Source organism: Pantherophis guttatus, chromosome 2 (assembly GCF_059756535.1).
Source record: "Pantherophis guttatus breed Tessera chromosome 2, ASM5975653v1, whole genome shotgun sequence".
Lineage (NCBI taxonomy): Eukaryota > Metazoa > Chordata > Lepidosauria > Squamata > Colubridae > Pantherophis > Pantherophis guttatus.
In genome coordinates, this window is record NC_142064.1 from 250,340,700 (window position 1) to 250,357,142 (window position 16,443).

Genomic DNA, 16,443 nt, shown 5'->3' on the forward strand with positions numbered 1-16,443 from the left:
CTGAACAGGAACTAACCACCAACCAACACTATGCTTTTAGCAGCCTATTCATTTATTCATTTGGTTTATATCCTACTTTTCCATCTCCAGTTTTCCTCACAACCAACATCACATAAAGACAATGGACTGAAAGTGACGGACTGAGCCAAAGTCAGCCAGTGAGCTTCTGAGGATTCTAATATGGCTTAATAGCTAATCAATAAAGCGTGAGTTTCTTCCACGGCTGAGGGAATACTGGACCTTGGAATTCCCTGGTCCTAAACTAAAATCTTATCCACCATATCGCAATGGCTTTCCTGTACGTCCTCCATTACTCTTCTGCAGTTAAGTTCCTGGTACCGACAACCGGGCCTTATTTTTGTACTCTTTTCACCTTCCAATTAATTTGAATTCTCCTCAGCTTTTTTTGCCCTGTCATTCCCAACCCCAAACTCCACTCTTTCCTTATGAGGTCTTATTAATTTCATTATCTCCTATTCAAGCACTACTGCAGTAGTATCTTTGGGATAAGGGGAACCACTTCTTGACGACAAAAAGACTTAAAGATCCCCACATCCTTTTTCAATGGAGGCTGTTTTCCTTTGCACCCACATATCTAAACTTTCACAACAGACCAAACCCTTCAAATAACTCCATATACATCCAGAAACACTTTTGGGCTTGTTTTTCTACGCGCACAGCATTCTGTCCTTATATGATCTCTAAAGAAAATTGATAAAATCCATGCAATCAGCCCTGATTTCCATCGTTGGATCATTTAGAACACTTTGCCAGCTGTGCAGCAAGCTGTCTACAGGCTCCCGGGCTGCCAATGTGGGAATTCCAATTTCTCCATGTTGCAACGAGACTCGTTAACTCCCCACTGGCTGAAACATACAACGAAACTGGATTGTTCCATTGGCCATTACACCGCTCTCGGGTTTGTCTTTCTACTGGAAAAAAAAATGGTTCTCACCCTCCACAATTCAAACTCTAGCTGAACAGAGGCCCCTAGATACCTATGAATGGAAGGAAAGACGTTAACTGCTAAGACGTCTTCTGTGGAATAGCTCCCCAGCCAAGTCTCATTAGTTCCTATTCCACTAACTGCTGCAAGTACTTTGAGCTGTTCCTCTCTTGAGATGCTGCCTTTCAGTCTACAAACAATCTCCTCTAAACAATCGTTCACCCAGCTTCCTTTCATTCTTGGGTCACGAAATCTCCTCATGGTTACACATGGCTGCCCTTCCCAACTATGCACCACACACTGGAATATATAATATACATCTTGAGTTGGGACAAAAGACAAATATTTGTTGAGGTTTTTTTTTTTTTTAATGCCACCAGACAACTGCAGTGGGTCTCTTAGAAACCACTCCAAATTCACACAAATCTTTTAGATCACGAGAAAACCTTCCAGTTTTCCTTTTGCTCTCACTCACTCAACATTGCAAATTTGCCCAGAACTAGTGCTTTGTCCACTTTAGATGGCTCTAACCTTTGTGCAACACACAGTTATCTGTACACTGCCTAGGGCCTCGTCTGACGTCCTTGGAAAACTGATCCCTGACTTGGGGGGTTCGCCACCCTCTTCCTCTGCAAAGACAGATGTAAAGTTACTATTTTTAAAACTCAGCTTTTTGCTTCGCTCACAGATGTAGCAAGGTAGCTGCTCTGCTGCAGAGTGGCTGCTCTGTAACCAGGTGCCCACTGGTTAACCAATTATCTCCCTAGAAAGCGTTAGGAGAAAAGTATTAAGCATAAAACTCTTGACTTTTCATGCAGTACACTTTCTGTATGAGTACCCATTTCTTGGTCTTGATGGAGAAGGGGGCCCTTTACTCAGGTGTGCACATTAAATTTGTTCATCTCACCCAAGGCAACCACCCAGCAAAAGGAAGAAAATGCCACCCATGCATCTTGCACAGGTTTCCTGTGTGTCTTTACGGCAGCAGCTTAACAGATGAACTAAGAAATGCAGAGCTGCCCAGGATCGTGTAGGGCAGGATTTAAGCAATTGGCTTTTAACACTCCTAACCTCTCGCTTGTTACAAAATCTGCATCAGTTAGGTGCACAGTGTGCAAAATTCATATTTCTTATCTATATTATTATTAACCTACAATTGTGGTAAATTCTTTTTTCTTTTTAAGTATATGGTGGTCATGCCTGAATAGCTGCAGAACTCTCTTTACAAAAGATTGCTTTAAAATAATAATAATAATGATAAAAAATCACTGTTCAGGACTTAACTCCCAAGAGTTTCCCTCCCCGTTAATGTTTCAGTAGTGAGAAGATATCTCAACCAACCTGTATTTTCTGTGCAAATGCCAGAAACGCTACTACTCTCGTTGCTTTGGTATAGACACTGGGTTTTACTCTCCTGGGAAGCAGGTGAGGTCTGAGTCATTCCTTCTTCCAGAGCCTGCTTCATCCAACGCTGTTAAAAAAAAGAACCTACTGAATGCATATTCTTTCTGGGTTCTTCAGAAATTTTCAACACATGGTTTTAATTCCACTGGTAGCATCCACTGCTATCTTATCCCAAAGATAAGTTAAACTTTTAAGCAACATCTCATTTTGTACAGCCTCTCTTTCTCTCTCCACATTTATGTACTTAAGAATTCGCATTTGACTTGGCAAATTCTGGACAAGAAATTAAAAATAACGAGGAAAGTAGCAATAGCTTTAGTGTAGGGGAATCCAACTACATGGAATGGAATATGGAAAAATAATCAGTGCAGACCTAGATCTACTGCTTCGAATATGAAGCAAGTGACATTTCATATTTATTAATGCTTTTCTAAAGTCTTAAGAACTAAACACATTTTTATAAGAGATTTATATCAATGCCAATATCAAAATTTGTGCTAGTGTGTTGCCAATATTGCCAAATTAATAGATCACTCCTATACTGAAACTCTCAAGGTTGTAAAACCAGAACCAAAACTTTCTTGTTTTAATGAAGCATGTAAAACTCTGTTTATTAATATTTTAAACCAGTCTTTCTCAACTAAGGGACCCATAAATACATTGGAATTTGGAGGGGAGACTGGAAAAGGCTACTTTAAGCTAAAACAGTAAATGACAAGAAAATTACTGGTTTATGCCCTAAATCAATGAGCTGTTTATTTAGGGACCAATTTTGTATGGAAATGTGAATTTAATTCAACAGATGCAACTCATCTTTTTATGTCAGATTTCAATACAAGCTAAGAGAGCTGCTTAAATCCACAACTGAGGCACAAAAGGTGAGAAGAGTGAAAGTATGTAAATCATGTTGGTTCATGTGATTTATGTGTATTCTTAAGTGTGATATGAGAGAGATTTTCTTTTTTAAAGTAAGTAAATGCTTAACATTTATCTTCAGAAAGTTTGAAAATCCATGGAAGGGAATATGCAACTACTCTGCACATAAAAAAAAATTGTTAAATAATAATTATGTTTAAAAATTGGTCTCAAATTTCATGGTATCTACAGTTAGGGTTTAAAGTTTAAAAACATCTGATTAGTTTTATGACCAGGAAACTGAAGGCTTTAAAATAGCATATAGAGGGTTCTGGAACTTATAAATAACATTCTACAGTTCCTGGACACCAAAGCTGCCAAAGCACATGGTTTCTCTATTATTGTAAGTTCCACAACATATACAAAAACTGCTTTAGGGGGTATAAGAAGTAATACTGACTCTTTCAGCTCCCAGAATTCCTCAGTCAGCACAGGAAATGCTAGCTGGGGAATGTTAGGAATTGAAGTCCACACTTTTTAAAACCGCCAAGGGTTGAGAAATATTGGCCTAGAAAGTAATCCAAAACATAAACCTGAATGTTATATGTTTTGAATGTTTGATTTAAAACTCAGTTATCTATTCGGTGAGAGATCATCGCTGCTACATTACAGAGTATTTTAGCATCTTATGAGGGATCTTATAAAGCAGCCGTCTCCAACCTTTCTGGCTCGGTGGACCAGCAGCAGTGGCAGGGAGGGGAGAAGGGATAGTTTCTTGTGTGTGTGTATCACTTTCACAAATGCAGTTTTGCACGCGCATATGCACGCACACTCACTCACCCACTTCTGTAGCCTGGTTCCGAGCTGGCTGTGGCCTGGCACTGGGCCGTGGACCGGGGGTTGGGGGTCCCTGTCATAAAGCTTTCCTCCTACTTTGTTCTGTGTGTGGAATGTGCCAAGGGATTAAAAGTGTCGACACAGTGGAAAATATACCTTTTTACAAGAGCTGTAATTCCCATCCAGCTGAAGCGGCTGCCTTCGCCTTTCTGGGTTGAAGGGAGAGCCAAAACGGATATAATGTTTAGGGGTGGTACAAATGAGTGGGGAGTGAACAAGGCCTGGCAACATGTTCAGGGTGGTAGCCAGCACAGTTGGGTCAGTGGTGATACGTAAAGGGCACTCAATGGGGCACTCCTGCTTCTCTGCTTTGTCATTCAGCCACTCTGTAACCAGATACTAGAAACAGAAACAGACATATTTTACTATATAAAGTTAACAAGAATGTGCAAACATTAGTGAGATAACGAAGATAGGCAGAAATATCATAGTTTCAGGCAGAGGACTGGCACTGGCTTTTTAAAAAAAGTATTTATTTATTTTATTCATTAATTAAATTTATACACTGCCCATCTTATTCTGAAAATTACTCTGAGAGGCTTACAGTTATAATCATGAATATATAAAAATAAGCTGCAGATATTCAGTTTGGAACTTCGTCTAAATTGGTTTTATTACTACTTCCTCTACAGCCCCCTCAAAAGTCAATCTTTTACTAAAAATTCTGAAGTACAGGGAACTCTCAGAACCACAATGTTTTACTTCTTTCAGTCAAATCCCCATTTTAAAACAAAATCAACTCAATATCTTTAAAAAAATGATACCGATGTAATTAAATGCCAGATTGATTGATTAATGAATTTCAATGTAATTTAATTTTGTATTCAAATGTAATATTTACTAATGCAGCTGATTAATTATGGTAAAAGAATTCTAGTGGATTTAATTCAAAGTATAACATTTATGCAAAAAAGACTGCACATTCAAATAAACATGCCAGTTCCTAGGTCTTCCAGAAGCATTCCAGATTTCACACAATAAAGATAACCTGATACGTTTTTCTTCATATTGAATTTTATGTGTCTTACAGTATTTTTAATATCACTGTGTTTATGGTAGATTCTATAATCTTGGACATCACATGCATCATATTTAAAAAAGATAGTACACTAACTAAAATAGATATAAAGTGATGACTTCAAATCTGATTATAAAAGTATCATTTTTGATGTTTGAATAAAAAAAACATGTCATTTTTCCTTGGCTTCAATAAATCAAGTATAAGATTTCACTAGAGCGCTTGCTTCCCAATTCAATAATTCTGAGTTGGCATCACTTAAGACTATTCAGAGTCTTGGGTCAGCTTTTACAATTCATGCTTTATTTCAATCAACATTCCCTTTCATAATTCTGTGGGAAACTTTTGATTTCTGTGCTGCCGTGCCAAAAAAACAATCTTGTGGGGAAAAAAGTACACTAATGGCATCTTTTTTTACATTTTGCAAAGTCCAACTTTAATAACCTTATTATTATTATTTTTTTTGCACGTAGATTTGTTGCAAATGCTTTGGCTCACCAATACTCTCAGGTACAATCCATGCGTTAATTCAGGCATTTGGGTTTAGCTGAATGCTACTAACCTTTTGCTTTCTATTTTAGACTGCCAACTAGTTATGAAAATCAGTGGAGGAAGACTGCATCAAATCAAGAAATATTCAAATTTACATTTTGATGACTGTGCTTCCTCCCCCCCCACCCCCCTGCTCCAGTTAAGATTTAATAAACATTAGCCATAAAAACAAGCAAACAAACTAAAGCTACATGCCACGTTATAGGAGCTATATGAAGCAAAATTATCTTCTTGTCATTGCTAGGAAGGATGCCTTTACCCATCCTTTCCCACTCCCCATTTACCTTTTTCGTTTTAGGGTATTTGGGTGCTGCCCGGTTGGCCTGGGATCCTGTAGCAGCTGTCACAACTGGATCAGAGTTCACCACCTGTGGCCTCCCCTCTCCTGGGCCCTCTACCCTGCTCACTTCCGCTGCCACTGCTGTGCTGGTGCCACTTCCTTCCTCGGGAACAGTTTGAGAGAGTTCAGACTGCTGAGCACTGGCAGCTTGTTTTTGCCTTCTTAGTCTCTGTGCTGAACTGCTCCGATAACGCGAGAAACGGCTTTTGGGCCTGGGCCGTGGTGTTTTTGGTGGTGCCGGTTTAGGGACTGGTTTATCTGTATTTGTCTCCTGCAATGTAAACAACTTTTGAAGGCAAGGAATTCATAGTTTACTCTGTACTTTTTGGTACTCTGTACTCTGCAAGAGCTGGCTATACAGGTTTACAGTATGAAGGCAGTGTCTTGAACTTTAGGATCTAGCTTGGAAAAGACATTCTAGTTCCCCCTTTGAGGGACTAAAACACGGAAAGATGAATGTATTATATGTCCCAAGAAAGTATGCACAACTTTTGTTGACACTTTCTCAACCAAAATGCCCTGATTTCTAATCTTTGTAGACAGCAATTCCATTTCACAAACCTAGCATCTCCAAACCTAGCATTCATTTGGCAACGGTGAACTGTCTGTGCCAGCTCTGTCTGTCTGTCTGTCTCTGTCTGTGCCAGCTAAGGACTTGTAGCAAACTGCCTTGCTAATTCTAACAGGTTTACTTGAACAAGAAAACTCACAGGCAATATTTGATGGGAAGACAGGAGACAGACCAGCAACTGAATTATATTTTGCAAACAAGTGGCTGGATTTTTACTCTGTCAATGAAATCAACCCTCCAAATTCAGCAGTTTTCTAATCTGACCTTCAACAATTCTATTGTTCTTCTTACCCCAGCCTGTGAAGATCTCCGGGTGTTCACCCCAACGCTGCTGACACAGGTCGGAGCACTTGCCACCGGTACATTTAAAGCCAAACTGTTATCTTCATTTTCATTTGGCACAGGTTTTGCTTCTTCTGGTTCTGGGGTCTCTGCAGTAACCACTATCTCTGCATCTGTGCTGCTCCTGTCCGACGATGGCAGATCTCTCCTCCTCTTTCTCTTTTCCAGATTCTCAAAAACATGCATGATAGCTTCCACCTTTCTATCTTCTCGGGTCTAGCATACAAAACCAGAAATCAAAATTAATACAGCTCTGAGGGGAAGAAAGTGAGGATGGGGCATAACTCAAACCACAGATTATGGAGGGCACAGAGATAAACTGCAGAAACAACACCCTAATACCCAGACTTCCTGTTAGAACAGTGATGATGACAACAAAGATAGCAATAGCAATAGCACTTAGACTTATATACCGCTTCACAGTGCTTTACAGCCCTCTCTAAGTGGTTTACAGAGTCAGCCTATTGCCCCCAACAATCTGGGTCCTCATTTTACCCACCTCGGAAGAATGGAAGGCTGAGTCAACCTTGAGCCTGGTGAACTGCCAAACTGCTGGCAGCTGGCGATCAGCAGAAGTAGCCTGCAGTACTGCACTCTAACCATTGCGCCACCGCAGCTCTTATGAAGAGGATGCACAGAAGATATGCACTTCTGTGCATTTTAGTGTGCACTATTACCAAGTAATGGATTTAGCTTAGTTCACAGTTGTTCTGAGGGCAGGGAATACAGAACTGATATTGCTGATTTGAAACAATGCATTAAAACAGACACACACTTTGGTGTAAGTGGTTAAAAGTTAGGCTAGAATGGGGGTTCTAGGCCTCCCTTATCCACGCAAGTCAGCTGGGTGACTTTAGATCAGTCATTCTCTCTCAGTCCAACCCACTGCACAATGTTGTTATAGGGAAAACAGAAGCAGTAGGCATATTTGCCTTAAATTGACTGAAATATATAAAAGGCAGCAGTTATGGTTGGTCACAGTCAGTCAGATGTTTAGATTGGATTGGGCATTTTTATCCACCTATCCAGTTCTTCCCGAGGACCTGGGATAGGTAGTTGTTGTTTAATGGTATTAAAAGTATGTTGCAGGATAGTAAATTATTCCAAGGGAAGCTGCCTTTTGCCACTGACTGGTGATTTTGTAATACCGATGGTATTCTAGATGTTTTGGAATTACACCTAAAGCACTTATTACTATTGGTACTCTTTTTTTTCCCTTTTTCTCTCCTCCCTCCCTTCCTTTTTCACAGTAATTCTATTTCTATTTGTAGCTATTTGTATTTTATGATTTTTTTTCCAATTCTTTTTCTTCTCTTCTACTGCCTTCCTGTATTGTAATGGTTACTAGCCAGACTTTATTTTTGTCTTTCTTATCAACAACTAATCAAATACCCTGGGGTATTGTGTGGCAGATGCTTGCTTGTTTAAATTCTACTAATCCACATCTTAATTAACAGGCATGCCTGCAGTAAATACTGAAGAGACTTTTAAAAACTATCTTCTGGAGTTGATTTTTCCTACATGTTGTCCTATATATTGTCTAAGTAGAGGCATATAATTGATATGAGAAGCTATCTGCTCTTGACTGCATAGCTTCATAGTGAATATTCATATTCCCATAACCTTAACCTCTTTATATCATTTTGAGTAGACTGGGATCACTACCTCAGAACTTGTGCAACATATATGCAATTTCATGTAGTGGATTTGTTACACGGTTATTTATAATAGCACAGGCATAGGAGGAAAAAAAGGAATATATGGAGAAATGTAACTCAGCAACAACCTATCAGAAAATTCTAGGAAATACCTCTGCCCAATGGAAAAGACAATAGCCATCACAAAACACTAGAATGAATTAAATATTTAAGAAACACTTGCCCGTCTGCCCTGACCTCCCAGCTCATCAACAGCAGTTTCCTTCTCCTCTTCTGGCTTCTCTTCCTTATCTGCAGCCTAAAGAGAAAGAGAAGAAAACCTCAAAAGCAGTCACAACTGCGAGTAGATATGAGGAGGCAGATTGTTGGGGGCAATATGCTGACTCTGTAAACCATTTAGAGAGGGCTGTAAAGCAATGTGAAGCGGTATATAAAGTCTCAAGTGCTATTGCTATATGAGGATCATCACTGAGACCTTTCAGCTTTGTCCAGAAAAAAAAGACGATTAATTCTCTGATTAAGTTTACCTAGAATTAATGACCAATTCTCACTTATCCATAACGATGGGGACATTACCTCATTATCGCTCACTGCAGCGGGACCCTCAGAGACTTCCTCGGTTTGGGGATTGCTGTTCTCATCTGAGGCTGCACCCTGCTGCTCCAATTCCTTACGCCGGGCTTTCCGGCGTCTAGTTTCTGCTCCGATCAGAGTGTCCAGAATCGGTGGAGGTAGCTGTTCTACGGGGTTCAGGCTCCGCTTTTGCACAGGACAATTCCTGTTTCCTTTGTGGCAGGCACAATCCACTTTATAATTGCTGTTCCACCACAAAAGATAGAAAAGCGTTTTTAGTATCATTCTTCAAAACCTCAAGAAATTATGTTATTTATTTATTAAAATCTATATGCCGCCCATCTCACTATCGCACAACTCTGGGCAGCTTACGACAAGATAAATGCGACACTATGAAGCATTAAAACAATAAATATGAAGATTAAAATTATTTGGGCCAAATGTCTAGGAAAGAAGGGGTCCCCATCACATGATATGCTTCAGAATTTTTTTCTAAAAAAAAATACATAATAGGAAGTAAAAAGGAATATGGAGGGAAGGGTAATAACAAGGAAACACCACCAAGTCAACTTACCAGATATTGTATTCATAATCGAAGGCAATGGTGACCTCTGCATCTTTGGCAATGGAAGCGACCGCATATATGCACAGGTGAATCATCCCATCTGCAATCACATGACGAACCTGCAATATAAAAGCAGCACTGCTAACACACTACAGCCAGGCATTGGTCTTACTGCAAAGGTACAATTCTCACAATTGTAAAAACCAGCTCCTGCAGGGCTGGTTGCTCCTGAAAAGCAAGATTATCATCCACAAGAAAATGCACCTGAAACTGAAAAGGAGTGTTTTGCCATTCAATATGGAATTTTATTAATGAGAAATGCACAAGCACACACACACATCAAAATTTCACCTACTAATGATACCATAAAGTATTAGTCCTTTTTTCCCCCCCTGCTGCAGCACTCCCATGAAACAATTTTTTTCCCTATAGCTCTGGCATTATAAAATTCACAGGGCATAGTCTGAGTCCTCTGCACTTAATTGGCATGGGATTATCTCTGCTTGATTTGTAGAGCATAAACTCAAAATCACATTTGCCAAATACTAAAGGCCACATAAGCACCGCCGTTTACCTCTGCGTTTGGTGTACAGGAACGCCTGATGAATCTGGCATCATTTCCGAAAGTGCGGGCATCCACACACATCTCAACACTATTAAATTTGGAGTAAAATAGCACAAAGGGATACGGCCTGAGGAAGTAGAAGAAGAAAAAAAGAACAGCCTTTTAACCTCCTGGCAAACATCACAGAACCCGATGCAATCTTCACAGATGACCTGATGCACCCCTGCATGCATTTGTGCATGTGCGTCTGATCTTTTATTTAAGCATAAATTCCCTATAGGGAAAAAAATTGGCTCACATTATCTTCAACCAATTCAAAATCTCAGTGGGAGGGCATCGTGTTTGTTTTTCAAGAAACAGCAATTACAGAAAAAACTGTTCTCCCCTCCCCCCTCCCCAACTCCGCAACAGGCCTCTATTCCTCAACTATTTGGGGCTCTTACTTTTTGAAGAAATGACCATTGACCTCAAACTGCTGTCTTAGCATCACCTTCCCACGATATTCAATTATAAGGGTATCTGCAGCCAAATCTCTCGCGGCCCTCAAAAGCTTTCGGTGCTTCTGAACCCTCGTGACTCTCCCCAGCTGAAGCTGTAAGGTTGAAAATAAGAATAAAAGACCCAAATCCGTTAAAAAACAAAAACAAAAACAATCCTATTTCTGTATTTGAAAACAATCTTACCGAATGTGGAGAAGTAGGATAGGGATAAAATTATTGCTATAATTAATTATACCTCCCCCAGTTCTTTCAGGCAAGGAAAGTGCACATCTAAGTGCAGAAAGAGCATCTTGGCAATTGCCCCCCCCCCCCAAGAATACCACTGACTTCTCTCTCACTACTTTTGGATAGACTTCTTACCTGCATTTGGGAGCCGATAACCGTGTTGTTACAGGCCAGTTCAGTCTTATTGATTGTGTCCAGCACAGCCGCCTTGCCCGCAAATTCTTTATTAGCATTTAGATGACGCTCTAGGAGATTTTGCACATCGGCGCTGTATTGGTTTGTGAAGGCTTCTTCATACTGATCGGTCCAAAGTCTAATGCGGTTTTCCCACCCCTCTGTGGTATTCTCATCCAGGGCGTGGGCTTCTGAAGGAGAATTCTGTATCAAACCACAGAGTCAGTTCAATGGCTGAATGGTTTGGGGCCCTATAAAAGTCACTTAGGACTTTTTGAAATGGCCCTTTGCTTAAAAAAATAAACAACTACTATAGAAACTATCTCCTCATTCTTAATTAGCCTTGATCAAGCACAATTTAAAGGCTCTCCTGAAAAACTGCTAGGAAATCAAGAACCGGAATAAAATGCTTGCAAACTCATTCCCAAATATGACGAAATATCCCCAGCCATCTTTACCAGTGCCTCATTCTTTCATATTCAGCAAGCAGGATACTATAGCCCTTGACAATGACTTACTAAATTAATATTACCCAATTCCATGTTGCAGAGGAGCTTTTAAAGTGATGATGCTATTCATAAATCAATGGCCAACATCTGTAGTATATTTGGAATCTGGTTGCAAAGGTGTTATCAGGGTTATACATGGATACTCACCTTCATCCGCAAAGATTTCCGTGAACCTTCTCTAAAAGCCTGTCAAGCACAACAAGAGAAATCACTATCAGTATTCATATCCTGGACATCTGAGCTTCTGTTCAATAAAAGGTTACATTTTCTTTAATATAAAGAGAGAGGGGCTGAGAAACTACAATGCATAAAACTGGAAAAGCCATCGACCTCAGTTTATTTTCATTATACTCCTCCCACAAAAAAATAATCTCTTCCAGGACTTCACCAACCTAGAAATATTGATGGCTCTCTTTTCATTTATGCTGATCTTCAAATATCTATCCTATTAAAAAATCAATTGGACAACAATTGTATGCAGAAAGAATAGTGTAGTTAGTCCTTGACTTATGACCACAATTAAACCCAAAATTTATGTTGCTAAGTGAGAAATGTGTTAAGAGAGCATTGCCCCATTTTACAACTTTTCTTGCTACATTTAAGTGAATCACTACTGTTGTTAAGTTAATAACTCGGTTGTTAAGTGAATCTGGCTTTCCCCATTGACTTTTCTTGTCAGAGGGTTCCAAAAGGGGATCACATAATTCCAGGACACTGCAACCGTCATAAATACGAACCCACTGTCAAACATCCAAATGTAAATCACATGGCCATAGGGATGCTGCAATGGTCCCAAGTGTGAAAAATTGTCATAACCTTTTTCAGTACCACTGTAACTTCGAATGGTCACTAAACGAACTGATGTAAATCCCGGACTACCCACATTTCACTCTATTATTCCTATGAAGCCTCCTTCAAGTCCTGCTATGCTACATCACTGTGGCCGTGGGATATTCTTAGGAGAAATGAGTGAAGAACACTAGAAGCAGATGCCAGTGGTATATATTCCCACCAAGGTCAACCAATGTGTGAGGTGAATTTTGTCCCATTTTACAACCTTTCTTGTCACGGTTGTGAATCACTGCAGTTGTTAAGTTAGTAACATGGTTGTTGAATGAATTTGGCTTCCCCGTCGACTTTGCTTGTAATAAGATTGCAAAAGGTGATCGGGGGGCACTGCAACTGTTATAAATGTGGGTCATTTACCAAGTGTCCAAATTTTGATCACATGACCATGGGGATGCTACAACGGTCATGTCAAAAACAGTCATAAGTCACTTTTTTCAATACCGTTGTAACTTTGAATGGTCACTAAATGAACTTTGTAAGTCGAGGTAGTATCTGTATTGGGCAAAAAGCTACAGAAAGATGCTGGAGGCAGATGATTATTTAAAGTGACAATGGCAAATACGTAATTTCTAACTGTTCAAAAGAAGGCAATGGTATACCACTCCTACGTTTTACAGGAAAGCCACATGAAGAGACAAGATAAAGTGATTGACAATATTGGGCTGGATGACTTTGGTTGTTGGCATTCAACATGCTACTGAGGAAGGGCTGAAAACCTTTTGGAATGCTAACCGTTTTTATGTCCTGGAAACATTCAAGTTTTTGAGACGTCTTGCTGTCAATGTTGCAAAGCAAAAAAACAAAAAACAAAGATCTGAAGACACAAAGACAGAATTACAGTGGGAAAACGAAGCAGAAAGAACATGAGAAAGCTCAACCCAATGATAGATTAAATGAATCAATTGCACATCCACATCTCAGGAACCACTGAATCGCAATGGACGGGAATTAAGACATTTTTCAGTCAGAAGATCACACTGCTTACTATACAGGACATGGAAACAAAGAAAACAAAATGGCACTGCTTTCATAGAAAGGATACAGCAAAGGCAGTATTTGGGTACAACAGAGTCAGTGACCATGTAATATAAATCAAAATTTGCAGACAACCCTGCAACATAATGAAGGTCCACGTTTATGCTCCATCCACTGTTGGAAGAAAAAGAGGAGGAGGAAGGTTGATTTTATGGCCGAGTTCAATCTGGTAAAAATCATGCAAACAAGATACGTTTCTTAAGGTTGGAGACTCAAATGCCAAAATTGGAAGTAGTAAGGAGGAAAAAATGCTGTTAGGAAACAGCAGGAAAACAGTTAGAAAAATGCTGGCTTAGGAAACAGAAGTTAAGCAGGAAAATGACTACCCAATGACTGTTTCTGTCAATCCAATGATCTGTTTTAAAACAATCAAACCCACAACTGTGTAAACTGAGATCACCAGATGGAATACACAGAAATGATGTTGACCATGTTATTGGTACAAAAAGAGGTGGAAGAAGAATTCTCACTTCTAATAGCAAAGATGTGGCCAGGAGATGACTGTGGAACAGACTGTAGGGTTCCAAGCCAAGCTAGGGAAAAAGAACAAAGCCAACCAGTTTTCCACAATAGGATTTTGAGCACATACCCACCATTTTCAAGAAGAACATCAGGAATCACTCTGAAGTGCTGAATCTCATTGATAGGGAACCAGAGGAACTGTGGAATGAAATCAAAGAAGCTGTTAAGGATGAATGTGAAAAGAGACTGCCAAAGACCAAGAAACAGAAGAAAGCAAACTGGGTGTCAGAACAGACGGTGGAAACTGCCAAGAGAAGAGAAGCCAGAACGAACGAAGAAAGACAAAGATCTCAGGAAGAAATTTAACAAAGAATTTCAAGGGAGCTGTTAGAAGAAATAAAAAGCAGTATTATAATGGCGTCCGGAAATGTATTGAACATGGCAATAGGTATGGAAAAATAAGAAAAGCTTTCTAAAAGTTCTCCAAACTCAGAAAGACGTTTTAATGTAAAATTGGTATGTTAAAGGATACCAATAGGAACTGATTCTAAGAAAATAAAACAACGATGGATGGAATATATTGAAATTATATAGATATGTCCTCAATGATTTAGAAAATATTCCCTATTTACAAGAAGATCTAGTACTATTAGTCGAGAGAAGTACTCGAATTATAACCAGTCAGAAGGCTATAGAAATTGATGGAATGTTTACAAAAATTTGGCAAGCAACAGAAGAACTCGTAAAGGTTTTAACCAAATGATGCCAGCACGTCTGGAGAATCACACATTGGCTAGGAAATTGGATGAGGTTAGTCAACCAATACCAAAGAAAGGAAACTTAATTTAGTGTCCAAAGTATCATATATTTAATTTTATACGCTAGCGAAATAATACTTAGGACATTAGGATTAGCTAATGTAATTTAGAATCCTACAGAAAAAAAGAGATCCTAGATATTCAAACTGATTGTGACTATTATAGATAGGTCTTCATGAGCACGTGAAGTTGACAGGCATCCTATAGGCATTCTGATTTCATTGTCCTCATGAAAAAACCATACATAAGACAGGAAGTCACAGCTCATAACACGGCAAAACAGACTGGCTCCAAGTTAGTGAAGGAGTGAAATCACAGTGTAAGCTCTATTTGTGCAACTTATATGCTGAATATATATTGAAAGTAGCTGAAATTGGAAGATGAGCATGGTTTTAAAACTGGAAAAAGAAATACAACACCACGCACCATGCTGACAGCACTGTTCTGATAGCTGAAAATACAAATGAACTGCAAGCTCCAGTAATGAAAGTCAAGGAGCACAATGAAAAATGAAACTAAGAATAACTATAAAGAAAACTACTACTGATAACAGGCATAGCAATAGGAAAGTGAAACGGTGAATAACTCTCTTTTTTTAGGATTCACTATCAGCAATAAAGGAACCAACAGACAAGAAGTATGCTGCAGACTAGAAATTGGTATATTAACAATGAAGCCTTTGAAAAAGCTATTCAGATGCTGTGATATATCTATACCTACAAAGATCAGGATTGTGCTGCAGACAATGGTTTTTCCTCTGGCGCTCTATGGAAGCAAAGGTTAGATAGAAATGATAGAAAAATATCAATGCTTTGGAATTCAAAAAGAGAAAAACCAGCAGCAAGGTGGAAAAACTTGAGGACAACGGTGATTGAAGCATCTCTGGGAGACCCGAAGGGCCAGATTGGGAACAGATGATCCAGAAAGAGGTCCATCCATGTGGTTGCTAAGAATCAATCCCGACTTGACACACAAATTTGAATTAAATCAGATAACTCATTTGCAAAATGCAATAGCCGAACCAAAATATTTCATAGGATCTATAGCTTCTCCCAAATTAAACGAAAGCTAGTGCCTATGAACTGCTGCTTGATGTACTAAAAGTAAATTGTAGTAGTTAATACAGAGAACTAGTAACAATTTATTTACTTTGTAGCTACAATTCTAATAGGTACCAACATACAAAAGGCATCTCCAGAGTCACCTGCCTGTTGCAGTGACTCCCCCATTTTCTAAACTGAAAAAAAAAGTAGTTAGAATGTATTGTAAAGCAGCAGCTTTCAGAACATCCTCATGTCTAAGAATACCCGTGTTGAATCTAGAGTTATTTTCAGAAAATGGCTGTTTTCAGGTGGTCCGTGGTTGAACTGCAGTGATGGAGGGGAAGAACAGGAAACAAACCAAGGGCCTCTCAAGCCGCTGAGGAGAAAGAGGGAAGGGCAAGGCTGGTGTTTATCGCCCCTCTGTTCACTTAGCAGCAACCTAGCAGGGCACTCTTTTCTGATTGGCCAGCAGCCAGCCTGGTTTTCCATGTATCACATCCTTGGGGTTTTTTTCCTGTTCTCCACCCAGAATATGGGTTTTG

At 39.4% G+C, this 16,443-nt stretch overlaps 1 protein-coding gene across 13 annotated transcripts in view; it reads right to left on the reverse strand.

The window, feature by feature from the left end:
• Window positions 1–16,443, reverse strand: part of SETD5 (SET domain containing 5) — a 64,626-nt gene that overhangs the window by 17,800 nt on the left and 30,383 nt on the right. For 8 of the 13 annotated variants that reach the window (XM_060684250.2, XM_034431763.3, XM_087883816.1 and 5 more), the window contains 11 exons: window positions 11,842–11,880; window positions 11,147–11,389; window positions 10,730–10,878; window positions 10,296–10,413; window positions 9,731–9,840; window positions 9,160–9,400; window positions 8,807–8,881; window positions 6,875–7,141; window positions 5,957–6,283; window positions 4,199–4,441; window positions 2,288–2,417 (listed from right to left, as the gene is read on the reverse strand). In XM_060684250.2, the coding sequence (XP_060540233.1) occupies window positions 2,288–2,417; window positions 4,199–4,441; window positions 5,957–6,283; window positions 6,875–7,141; window positions 8,807–8,881; window positions 9,160–9,400; window positions 9,731–9,840; window positions 10,296–10,413; window positions 10,730–10,878; window positions 11,147–11,389; window positions 11,842–11,880 (1,942 nt within the window). Of the gene's footprint in view, window positions 1–2,287; window positions 2,418–4,198; window positions 4,442–5,956; window positions 6,284–6,874; window positions 7,142–8,806; window positions 8,882–9,159; window positions 9,401–9,730; window positions 9,841–10,295; window positions 10,414–10,729; window positions 10,879–11,146; window positions 11,390–11,841; window positions 11,881–14,171; window positions 14,239–16,443 lie in introns of all 13 variants that reach the window. The other 5 variants (XM_087883818.1, XM_060684253.2, XM_087883817.1 and 2 more) reach the window with 2 other exon arrangements.